Raw genomic sequence first — 11,508 nt, forward strand, 5'->3', positions numbered from 1 at the left:
AAATTAATTTAATGACTCTTGCATAGTGGTATAAATAAGAGCCATAAAATCTCTGTTTTGCGATCTGTTTAAACTGTTTAAAGAGAACGCAGTCAAAGCCCGGGTAAAAATATAAGTCTCAAAGGTTCTAAATACGTAGTCTCTCTGTATCAAGTCCCATGTATTTTGAGACCATGAGACTATGCATTTCGAACCTTTGAGACCTTTATTTTAACTCGGGAGTAATGACCGAAAGTAATAACGAAAACTAAAAATGTTGAAATGTTGAAATACATACCATTCGTATGAGAGAACACCAAGTGTTCGCTATGAGAAAACATGTAAGATTCCTGACCCATGATCAAAGTACCAATCAGGTGGTACAATTTTCAAAATTCGTTAAGAACAGAATTTGCCGATCATCCTTCACAAACATATTACCTTCGTGCAAAATGTAAAATGTACCTTTTCCTGTTCTGCTCGAAAAAAAAGTCATTTTACATTGTCCTTTTCCTGTAGTTTCATTTCCACCACTTCCAGAGCATTTGCAACATAATCGTAGAGCTGGTGGTGTGTATACTCAAAATGTGCGTCTCTTCAAGGCCTACAAGGCTAGCTGAAAACGTTCGACTAATCGCGAGAAAACGATTTTGGGCCCCTTTTGGCAAACCCTTACTTCATGACCTATTGACCTCGAGCGTCAACAACAAAATAAAGTTCACTAAACGTAGTACTACGTTTTACTCGCAAAAAGTTCAACGAATCGAATGAGCTATAAGTCAATAATATCTGTGACCCCTTGTTCCATAATGTCTGATTTCGTTCTATGTTTTGGCGATATCACTCTTAAGTCCCTTACGCAAATTAGGACAGTCTAGAACTTGAAACCGGTATCTTAGTTCTCGATGTCGTGAACAAAGTTCTAGACTTCGTCTCGAACCGTTTACCGAGATACCTTTTTACAATTCTAGCAGCATAAATATCTATTATTGTAAATGAAAAACTTTCTCATAATGAGAAGACGAATGTAGCCCGTATGGAATCGTGAAACTTTGCTTTCTCCATCAAGGAGAAATTTCTACTTGCAACATCATTTCAACTACGATTAGGTTGCGCAACAGTTGCAAAACCTTCGAACAAGAACCTTTACCAATCAATGATCGGCGATCATCTAGCCACCAGATTTACAATCAGGAGGTCACACCAAGAATCTGTTCGTTATTTTAAAATTTGTTTCGACATTGTGTCTTGCAGACCCATTTGATTGCTTCCCATTCCGTTACCGGACCGGTGAAACAAAACTTTATTCTGAGTAAAAATTCTTTAGTCTGTTTTCGATTCAATTGACCCGTGGTGTTTGATCAGGCCGTAAATACACAAACAATTGTGCGTTGATCGGATCGACAATTATGCTGAGAACAATGTCATCTGACATTTCCCACAGGCAATGGGGAAAATACAGCATAATTGTCGATCCTACCAAGTCAAAATTGATCGTGTGTTCTCGACCTTATCCTTTACTTTACACTTGTGTGATCGTATTAACTGCATGAAAATTCGACACAAGAATAGTTCTTTGAGAGAGGAAACACAACCAATCAAAACCGAAGTTCGTTCAACAGGCCACTGGTACAAACTCATCCGGCTTTCGCTTGTCTGTTTGTGTAACGATGAAGAGCTGATTTTTTCGCTTTTACTAATGGACACTTATCGTTATTTGACCTAACAGTCATGGAGTTAAATCTTTCCGCCATAAATGGCGCCATATATGGCAATATAAATATTGTACAGTTTTTGCTTGTATGGGTGTGTGTGTGTGTGTGTGTGTCTTTTTACAAGGACACGCTGTTTCTTTTGCACTTTGACCAGTTATAGGAACCAAATTTTTTTCAATTTAAAAATTTTCACTTTATTTGTGTCACATCATTTACAAAATAATACAAAACAAATTTAAAGATTAAAAATAGCGAAATAAATGTGTTGTTCCACCCACTTTACAGCGTAATGGCGGTCGAGTGATCACAAAAGAAATTTACAATTATGGAAAGCGACACTACCGTTACTCTAGTTGAAATTACAAAACAAAAATTATCTGCCGCCATTCTTCTCCCCTACAGCAAACAAAAACTTACAACTTTCAATTCCGATAGTATCCCATTCGAACAACGTCACCGACGACATCATTTAAGGTTCGCTCGTAGGCGCGTTTTCCCGCCTCGCTCAATAGTGTGTACAGTTCCTGCTGTTCGCCACCTTGACCCACATTGTCGCACATCACGTTCCAGTTCGTAAGTTCGGTAGCCTTTGCGTGAGACAATTGCTTATAGAATGGAGCCACAAGCAGCACAAAACTGCCGACTCTTTTCAATTCGCTTTGCAAGTTTTCGAAAGTGAACAATTTGTCCGGATTGCTTCCAAGTAATTTGACCGTTTGCGACAGGGTCTGGTAGTACAAACGAAGCAAATTCTGATATTCGGTGTCACGAAGCGCTTTATCCGTTGAAATGAACAGGCTGAACAGTACATCGATGGCTGGTGTTGTGTATCCAACTGTTTGCCAATCCAAAATGCGAATGTCGTTGGCGATGTCCGTCTGTAAGGTGAAAAAAAAATGAAAGGTTTCGATTAGTTAATTAGACTCAAGGTCAAAAGAGACACGCTAGACTCACATCGTTCACGAAGCGGTACACGCAATTGTTGGTCCAAAAGTCGCCATGTGACATAACCCCAAACTGAGCATGCGGTTTTTCCTCGAAACAGTCCACAAAATGCTTCTTGATATTTGTCCTGATCTGACGGTAGATATCCTTGTGCTCATCCGATTTCAGCACTGAAATACTCCGTTCGAAGGAAGTATCAAACATTTGCAGCAAATCTGGAGTGTCCAAGAATTTTTCGGCAATTTCCGTGAGTTTTTTGAATTCAGCAAATCTATCCGGATGTTGGTCTTTCATTGCAATGGAAATGGCGTGAAATTTGCCAATCTCACGGATTCCAAGCCGGATGTTTTCAACCGGGCACGCCTTTGATCTGTCCCACATACTAAAGCCTTGTGAGCGCAGATCTTCGAATATCAGGGCGTACTCTTCTTTGTTGTCGTCGGCCACAGCAGCGTAGCATTTCGGGATCAACGAAAATTGATTTTCCTTCGGAAGATTCTTTTCGACTTGGAATTTGGTGAAAATTGGCATCAGTTTGTTGTAAAAATTCGCTTCGTTGGCAAATGTAAAGCTGGAGTTGAATCCATTTCGTTGACTTTTATTTTCCGGAGCTAATTTGTACACCAGACGCAGATTCTTATCAGTATTTCGTTCCGAAATGATTGCCCGAACAATATTGCTGGTGAAACCGTCTCCAGGATTTGAACCATTTTCGAACCTCATTGTAGGATTTGCGAAGCCATTTTTTTCGCTGATCTCATTCAGAAGATTTCGGACAAATACAGGAACTTGACGTTCAGACATTGTTTGCCGTAGCGAATTTCGTAAAACACCAGTATGCAGTTTCATAGTTAGTTAAAACCGGCGACGTAATAGTTGCTTTCAAAAATTACAAAGAAATTTCTAGTTTAACAATGACTTCACAATGACTGTACAATGATTCGACTAGACGCTTCGAGTGTTCTCACGAGAATGGTTCTTATTCTATCACCAATTCAACTCAATAACTCGTCACTCTACCTAAATGCCTAAGACCTCACTGGTCCGTGTTACCGCATGCATAATAGATCCGTTCTAGAACAATTGCCTAAAATGTTGCATTACGATGAAATCAATTAATGTTTTGCGAAAACTGTGCCATCTGTTATCGACAGGGACGACGAAAAATAATCGATGAGCTCGGCTTATGCGGTCATTTAGCACTTTTTTACTCTTCAGGTTTGAATATTCCATAATTTTCAAATGTAAAAACGATGAAATCTGAAAAAGAGGAAGGTCTGAGTTTTTTGTGTTTTTTACTGACAAATTTATAAACGGACAGATATTTGTTGTTTAAAACGACGAGATTCAACTTTATCTCTGTATCGCTCTTAGTTCCAATTAGTGTCTTCTGATATTGAAGAAATGAAAAGAAATGTTAGAACAAACGAAGTAAAAGATTTTGTAGCAAAGAAAGTTACTTTAATCAAAAGCAATACGCTTGCCGTTACTGAATGATTGCGAGTGATGGATCGTTTTAGGTAAGGCAGAATAGGTCGAATGCGATCTTAAACCAGTTTCACCTGAAAGTCATAAAACGGCCTGACCTGACCTGAACCCTGGTTAAATCAAATCTGTGAGACTTCAGGTTACTTAAATTTTTGATTCAAATTTGCAGGTAACCTGCCCTGCTGGACCTGACTATTATATTCTGGTTTCAGGTCAGATCAAAACTTAATCAAAAAATCGCCTGAGTCGCCTTCACTTCAATCATGGACATTTCTAAATCCATGGTCAGGTCATCTCAACTCGAAAACTTTTCCTGATTTTAACTCTGTAGACTGACATGAAGCGAATACTCATGCGATTTAACGTACTATTGAATTTTGATGATACACAGTTAATGTCCAAGTTCGCATCGGCTGGTTTACCAGCTGCTCCATTCATACAAAAGTTTACACGCCCGTAGATGGATAAGCGCGCCGTATAAGCACGAAACAGTGAGATTCAGATTGTATTAGTGGACCAGCTGAAGCAAATTGGGCACAAATTCGATTGACATTAACTGTAGTACTACCAGAAACTCGACATCTTTAGAAACTAGGTCTTTCCAGTCGTTAGGCGCTTTTCCCTATATTGTAGAAAATGAATTATTTATCCGAAAATTTAGTCATATTCAGTATGTGCTCAAGTGTACGAAATTCTCTAGTGACGCTAATGATGATTTTCGTTTATTCATTGTTAATATTGACTACGAAATTTGGTATAAATATGAATTCAAATCGATGGTTTAGCTCAAACGTTCGTTTTTCGCTTATCTTCCGTGTAACAGTGTTTCTCGAGAAAAGTTAAAAGAAAAACTAACAATGAAAGTGGTTCTGTTCCTTTTAAGTTGCTGTTTGCAACAAATGTTTGCCAACGCATCTCTAGCTGCATTCTTGGGCTTGAACCTCGGCCCTGAATGTATGACATTAACGGAAATTTACAAAGCTACAGAGTATATGTGTAGTCCCGACCAGCGCAAAAATACAGACCTGTGGAATGCTGTCATCGACTGCCACAGACCGATGGATGATGATGTAAGTGTATAAAATGTTACACCACTTCTCCCTTGATGCACGACTCACAGTAAATTAAACCTAGTAATTTTGTCTGTAGTTCATGAAAGCCAGTGGTGAGGCACAATGCCCAATACCGAAATACGTCTTAGAACCGAACAATACTCAATCCATCAATGACGTTTTCTTTAATATCTGCGGTCTAGTAGACGGAAGTTGGTGGGAATTCGCTAAGGTGAGATTGAATTCGCCGTAATTCAGTCCAATAATTGAAAAAGCAAAAAAAATGATCTTAATTGACAGACTGGTTATTGTGTGATTGCTGGACAAAGTGAACCATACATTATGTCGCACAGTGAGGAGGTACGAAGAGTAAAAGAAACATGGGGTGAAGGAGTACCATGCGCAGTTGGGGTAATATAATCGCATATTATTGTTCAGCACGTCTGTGACAATGATTAAAAAAATTTCATTTTACAGGAATGCGTTAAGGCTCTTAACATACCGTCGTTGGAATGAGTTGTGTTGATAGAAAAATTGTGTTCTCATTTTTTGATATACTGAATAAAGTCGTTGTGACGAAAAATATTTTGATTCTCCCTTCTTAACCTTATCTGCTATCGCCAACCTAGCCAAGTATAAGCTCTGGCTAGTAATTTACTTTGTTGATCTTACTAGTTGGAGGTATGATCCACATGCATCTGATAGATGTTGAATCAAACACTAGAGAAATACTGTTATGTGTACAGGTGAAGTAATGTTGCGATTTACGGTTGGCGTTTCTAAAATGTTCGAAGGACGACCAGTCACCAGTGGTTCTGATATGGTTCTTGTCTTTGTTTTTTGCATTTTGCATTTAATACTTCTCGATTGTTTCGACAATAACAACCTACGAAATTGAACAGAAAACTTAATGAACACTTGTTGGTTCGAATATATAATTTAATAACACCGCAGCTGTATGTAAATTACCTTCATAGCTATTACTATTTGCAAACTGAATCAATTATTTTTTTTTTCAATTAATTTGTTTTAATGGTAATGCTATACATTAAAGGTATTTTCTGCTCATCAATTTTTAGTTAGACTACATAATTGCATGTGAGTGAGAGTTCATACTGCACTGTACATTCCTAACCACTTTGCTCTTTTAAAGTTTTGACTGTAGGTGATATAGGACAACGTAGCCAGAATTTAATAATGTTCTGATCCCTCTTTCCGGAGGAGTCTTTTTTATATGCCTAGAATCCTAAAGCATTTTCAACAAAATTATGGCTCACGCTGTCTGATATGGTGATCAAAGATCGAACGAAATGTATTTTTATGTCATTTTCTTTTAGAAGTGACATGGACGTTGTGCCAATAATGGAAAGATGATGTAATTACGGAGAAAACAGGGCATTATTGGAGTCATCTACTCATAGACATGACGAAGTTCTAGGGCCTCGTCTTCTACAGATCTACTAAAAGATAATCGGAGCGATGTCTACCGTGAGGTAAAACAATACCGAAAAATGGAATACGTAGAGATTACAGACGCTGACTTATTTTCTCGTGCATAGACAGTATTTTCATCTTTTAGTTGCTTGGTCGATGTAGGGAAGATCTAAGAATTTCATCGATGTAGCAACATTTTTCCATTTTTTTCAACTATCCGTATGTCAGAGTAGATAAGTTCCACACTCAATAAGATGTGGTTGCTTCATAACTACATGGACTCAGCTTCCCGTTGACATCCTTTGTAGCGTGTGCAAGGAAATCGCATAAGAAAAATTAACTTTATCGGTGTTCGATCATCATCCACTGGCTACACATGACCAGAAAAAAATAATTTGGAAATTTGGCTTTGCACCGTAGGGTTCCATATCTTCCTGGGTTCATAAAAATGATTTCTCTGGAAAATATGTGGATATCGGTGGGATGTTCTTCAAGAGAATTCGGGGAAATACAGGCTAAAAATCAGCCAGGTCAAAAAATCCTTTGCTTCGTGCCTGCATTTTCCAGGGACTATTTTTGAGAAATTTTTTGAGATTTTTGAGAATTCTTTGAGAAATTTGAGAAATATTTCTTTAAATTTCTCAAAGTTTTACAAAATATTTTTCTAATTCTTCTGAATAAAATTTAGGAAAATTAACTTTGTTACGTGTCTAACAATGTAGACAATATTTTTAACGTTTTTGGAACTGATTTAGACAGCTAAATACTTGAAAAATTAATATCGAAGGCTTTAATTACTTCTTCTTACACTTTTTCGACTGTACGAGTTCTCTGGTTACTTTTATGTCTGTCTGCACATAAAATTACATTGTTAAACCAAGTTTTAAACTTTGAAGAATTTGAGAATTTTTTGAGATTTTTGAGAAATTTGATTTCTCAAAAATAGTCCCTGCCATTTTCTGTAATCAATTGTAACACCGAATGTAATCATTCACTTTTTGGATATTGCGCTGATAGAATTACTGATTAACCGAGCCAAAAATGTGATCCAGGTCGAGTCGGGGAGATAACAATTTTGTTTTCTTACCTTTTATATCATCTCGATGAGGTAGAAGAATGACTTTCTAAACGCTTGGAAACCACTTGACTAATTTCAATCGTCATTTGCTGCGTATATTTCAGTTACATATGCAATTTTAATATCATTATTGTTACCGGTGGTCCCGACAACCGATGGTTTGCTCGCTACTCGATCTAATTCGTCCTTACGATGAATTTTCATGTGATTCCTGAGCCCACTCCTTTTGTGAAACGATTTGTAACACTGCTGGCAAAAGAACGACTTGTCGGCTGTTGAAGTAATGAGCAATCAAGATTGGTTTTTCGGTAACGAAAGCAATCGTCCGGTTTCTACATATTACCTGTATGTGTTTCTTGGTGTGACAGACAATCGCTTCGCTGTGAAAACGTTCGACCGCATATGCCACAGGCAAATGGACGACAACCGTTGTGGGTGCGAGTGTGGTTTTTTAGTGTACCTAATGCAGCGAAACGCATTGGACAATATTCACATGCATAGGGCTGGAAGAGAGACATTCAGAACCAATTTTTCGGAAAAATATTGGAATTTATCACCCGTTCGCCGGTGTGAATTCGATTATGTTTAACCAGAGAGCTGGATGTTGTAAATGACGATCCGCATAATTCACACACGAATGGATGCAGTCCGCTATGCTTCCGAGAATGTGCATCCAATTCGCCCTTCGACACTGAAATTTGAGATTTGTTTCAATCGCGCACTTTCCGACAATTAAATTCATCGAAGTGGCTATTCGCACTCGAATCAATTGTGAGACTATTCTCACGCGAGAAAATGGAACATAAAGAGTTCAAGCTCCCTTTTCAACACGCAACATAAGGGGTTATTGCTTCTTTTTACAACATGGAACAAAAGGATAAGTTCCTCGTTCCCACAATTGACTATTCACACTCGTGTGCGAATAGCAACAGCCCAAATTCATTCCCATTTTACCAAACGAATACGAGCATATCGGACATGAATACGGTTTCGTTTTGTTGTGTCGCATCACATGTTGATTGAGGTTGGTGCTCTGACTAAATCCTTTGCCGCAAATCGAACACAGGTACGGACTATGGAAAATAGTTTTTCGTTTAAGACAAAAAAATTCAGCAAAAAAATAATGTTGCGATCATCACCGTTCACCGTTATGAATCCTGATATGATCTTTCAAAGATGATGAGACACTGAAGCCTGTTGGTAGGAAAATTATGAACAGTTAAAGATGTTCAAATCCTGTAGCACAGTGTAGCGTTTGCGACTGTTGTTACGAATATTAAACGAGTGACTAACCCATTTCATCCGCCAGCAGGCTATCTTAAAAGAGCCGACGTACCAACTGAAAACTGAAGCAGTCTCACCTTTTCCGTTATTTCCGAACAGTACAGTCACAAACGTCGTTCACACTGTGCTACCTTAAAGTCCTCAAAATGTGTACCAACCTTTCCAACAGTGAGGACACAGATATTTTCGACTCGGTTCATGTTCCGTTTGAATATGTATGGCCAGTTCCTCAGCTTGCTGAAACGTTTGACTGCAAACTTTACACGAATGTTCCGACGGTTCGTTGTGCGTCTGCATGTGACAATCGAGATTCTTTTTGCGAACGAAAACTTTCTTGCAAATGCCACACTCGAAACTTTTTATCGTGCACTTGTTCAGCTTTATGTGGATGTTGAGCGACCGTTCCTTAGCGAATTTTCCGCCACATTTTTGGCAATTGAATTTCAGTTCGGCTGTTTCGTGTCCCGTCACAACAATGACCGGTACGATTTCATCTTCAGCCTTTGCCGCTTCTTCGTTGCTGAGAGTCTCTTCATCATCCAGAACGGGGATTGTGGATTCGTGCAGATCGACGACAACAGGTAGAGTGTCGAGTTCTGGCCCATTACAAAAATCCTCTTTTGAATGACTGTGATCACCAACTATCAAATCGGCTGTACCATTGTCATCTTTCGCCTCATTTTCGGGCCCATGAAATTTAGCCATGTGCCGTTCAGACAAAGCGATGCTGCTAAAGGTGTCAAAGCATATGTGACATTCGTATATGACGTTGATCGGATTTGGTAAGCTTGTGCTCGATGTCAAAATTAACACTTTGCGTCCATCCAGGACACTTGGCGATAAACTACTTGCACTTCCATCATTCTCCGTTTCCATTTTATAATCTTCAACCAATTCGGTACGCGCTATTGTCCGTTCGTCTTCGTCCACCTCGATTATTTCGTAGCCTTCGTCATCAGTTGTACCAGACAACACAGGTGAATTGGTCGTAATCTTTGACTCAAGTTCTGATTTAACGTTCAGTCGACTTATGTATTGCCTCAATGTGTTCTCGGATCGTTCTGATCGACTCTTAAAGGTGAACGCACGATTAATCTCTGCCAAGCAACCAATGCAAACATTTTCGGGAAGACCATCATCTTTCAATGCCTGTTTGAAATTCAGAAATTAAGATCGTTGGGTGTGGAAGCAAGGAAGAGAGAAATCCCACAACAAGACATTTCGTAAGTATTGACTTACTCGAATCGAAGTAATCGATTGTAACATCGAAACAACATCATTTGCAGATGAGCTTTGCTCGTCAAAAATGCACAATAAAGCTTGTGATTCGGTCATGCACGTACGGCATATCGTGTCAAAGTTCAGAGTCATCGTAGGCGTACTTTTAATTCATTTAGTTTTAGTCACAAATTTAAGTTTTGTTTGTTTATTATTGACTCGGGAAAACAAAAATAAATCTGTGAAAAACAGAAATATGTCACCAATGTCATTAGAGTTCGGTGACGGCAGCTAGCGACATCTGACGCAAAAAAGACGTTTGCTAGTGAATATGATAGGGGTATTCAAAAGAATTTACAAGAAAAGGTTGAGTGTTACCGGTTTGGTGATATAATTACTGTAAATTACGTCGCCTAATATTGGATTAGAAGATTAGTACATATAAGAAGAATGTAAATAACAAACGAAATGGAGACGATGGTGACGTAGAAAATTGTTCAATGTGCAGATGTGTAGAATTGGATTTAATTGATTGAATGCAAAAAATAATCAAAATATTCCTAAGTAATGCTCACTACAGCTCAAACCTTGTCTGAAACGATAAAATCTAATTTGAATCAGGTTGGTTTGAGGCTTTAAAACGACTCTGCCACTGTTACCCGCTTCATCGAGGCTGTTTACTATAGTCCAGCTGATAGTGTGTATAACAATGGAGTTGGAGTAAGTCTAGTATCATAATTAAAAATCCTTAGGGCTTGACAAAACCTATATTCATTCATAATTTACGTTAAGCAAGATGTCCAACAAACAGATTCATGTTGATGGATAGTCACTCACACAAATGTCCTCGTATCTAGATTGTGATATTTTTGCCACGGATGCGGACTGCTTCAGGGTATGTATAGATGTATTGTGAGATAAAAATCGTATGACTGCTGTAACAAGAACTCTCTAAGGTATACAGAATACAATGATGAGAAGTTCTTAAGAGTGAGTCTTTGAACAACTTGAAAACAAACTATCGGCGATTTTTAAAAGCTAAACGTTGAACGATTCAGGGGACTTTTCTGAGTAAGTTACAGGACAAAATTTGTATTGAAATAATTGCGGTTAAATGCTGGAACCGGTCAAAAATTGATCTACCGGAAGTATTCGAAAATTAACCAAATACAGAAAAGCCGAAAATTTTCCGAATCCTTCCGGTTAGTGGCCAAGTGTAAAATATGGTTATGAAATTTAATACAGTGCCGCACTGGCCATATTGAGAAGACAGGCGTGTCCTGAAGGACCTAAGGAACAGTAATATGACAAATTT

At 38.4% G+C, this 11,508-nt stretch overlaps 3 protein-coding genes across 5 annotated transcripts; 1 reads left to right on the forward strand and 2 right to left on the reverse strand.

Moving 5' to 3' along the window:
• Positions 1–1,877: 1,877 nt before the first annotated feature.
• On the reverse strand, positions 1,878–3,848 carry LOC119074641. The gene is made up of 2 exons (XM_037180917.1): positions 2,649–3,848; positions 1,878–2,572 (listed from the first exon to the last, which is right to left on the reverse strand). The coding sequence occupies exons 1-2, from the start codon at positions 3,486–3,488 to the stop codon at positions 2,117–2,119; spliced, it is 1,296 nt and encodes a 431-aa protein (XP_037036812.1). The 5' UTR covers positions 3,489–3,848; the 3' UTR covers positions 1,878–2,116.
• An 873-nt stretch (positions 3,849–4,721) lies between these two features.
• LOC119074692 lies at positions 4,722–5,764 on the forward strand. Of its 2 annotated transcripts, none has more exons than XM_037180978.1 (4): positions 4,722–5,197; positions 5,277–5,411; positions 5,480–5,590; positions 5,657–5,760. In XM_037180978.1, the coding sequence occupies exons 1-4, from the start codon at positions 4,985–4,987 to the stop codon at positions 5,693–5,695; spliced, it is 498 nt and encodes a 165-aa protein (XP_037036873.1). In that variant the 5' UTR covers positions 4,722–4,984; the 3' UTR covers positions 5,696–5,760. The 2 variants fall into 2 exon arrangements, with proteins under 2 accessions (XP_037036873.1, XP_037036871.1); XM_037180976.1 differs by having other exon boundaries at positions 4,896–5,197; positions 5,669–5,764.
• Positions 5,765–7,760: 1,996 nt separating this feature from the next.
• LOC119074588 (zinc finger protein 2 homolog) lies at positions 7,761–10,453 on the reverse strand. Of its 2 annotated transcripts, none has more exons than XM_037180826.1 (7): positions 10,215–10,453; positions 9,134–10,124; positions 8,831–8,885; positions 8,646–8,764; positions 8,249–8,382; positions 8,035–8,194; positions 7,761–7,963 (listed from the first exon to the last, which is right to left on the reverse strand). In XM_037180826.1, the coding sequence occupies exons 1-7, from the start codon at positions 10,344–10,346 to the stop codon at positions 7,767–7,769; spliced, it is 1,788 nt and encodes a 595-aa protein (XP_037036721.1). In that variant the 5' UTR covers positions 10,347–10,453; the 3' UTR covers positions 7,761–7,766. The 2 variants fall into 2 exon arrangements, 1 of the variants encoding a protein (XP_037036721.1); XR_005087210.1 differs by having other exon boundaries at positions 7,921–7,963; positions 8,249–8,421; positions 8,626–8,764; positions 10,215–10,451.
• Between the last annotated feature and the right edge of the window lie 1,055 nt (positions 10,454–11,508).

Source organism: Bradysia coprophila, unplaced genomic scaffold, assembly GCF_014529535.1.
Source record: "Bradysia coprophila strain Holo2 unplaced genomic scaffold, BU_Bcop_v1 contig_151, whole genome shotgun sequence".
Lineage (NCBI taxonomy): Eukaryota > Metazoa > Arthropoda > Insecta > Diptera > Sciaridae > Bradysia > Bradysia coprophila.

What these genes read in the sequence shown, in the direction of transcription:
- LOC119074588 (XM_037180826.1), bottom strand. Translation starts at nt 10,346, where the DNA reads ATGACTCTGAACTTTGACACGATATGCCGTACGTGCATGACCGAATCA. An exon ending in AATCGATTACTTCGATTCGA is followed by an intron (nt 10,125 to 10,214) that starts GTAAGTCAATAC and finishes AATTTCAAACAG; the next exon opens with GCATTGAAAGATGATGGTCT. An exon ending in ACACCAAGAAACACATACAG is followed by an intron (nt 7,964 to 8,034) that starts GTAATATGTAGA and finishes TTACTTCAACAG; the next exon opens with CCGACAAGTCGTTCTTTTGC.
- LOC119074641 (XM_037180917.1), bottom strand. Translation starts at nt 3,488, where the DNA reads ATGAAACTGCATACTGGTGTTTTACGAAATTCGCTACGGCAAACAATG. An exon ending in TGTACCGCTTCGTGAACGAT is followed by an intron (nt 2,573 to 2,648) that starts GTGAGTCTAGCG and finishes TTCACCTTACAG; the next exon opens with ACGGACATCGCCAACGACAT.
- LOC119074692 (XM_037180978.1), top strand. Translation starts at nt 4,985, where the DNA reads ATGAAAGTGGTTCTGTTCCTTTTAAGTTGCTGTTTGCAACAAATGTTT. An exon ending in GTTGGTGGGAATTCGCTAAG is followed by an intron (nt 5,412 to 5,479) that starts GTGAGATTGAAT and finishes CTTAATTGACAG; the next exon opens with ACTGGTTATTGTGTGATTGC. An exon ending in GAGTACCATGCGCAGTTGGG is followed by an intron (nt 5,591 to 5,656) that starts GTAATATAATCG and finishes TTCATTTTACAG; the next exon opens with GAATGCGTTAAGGCTCTTAA.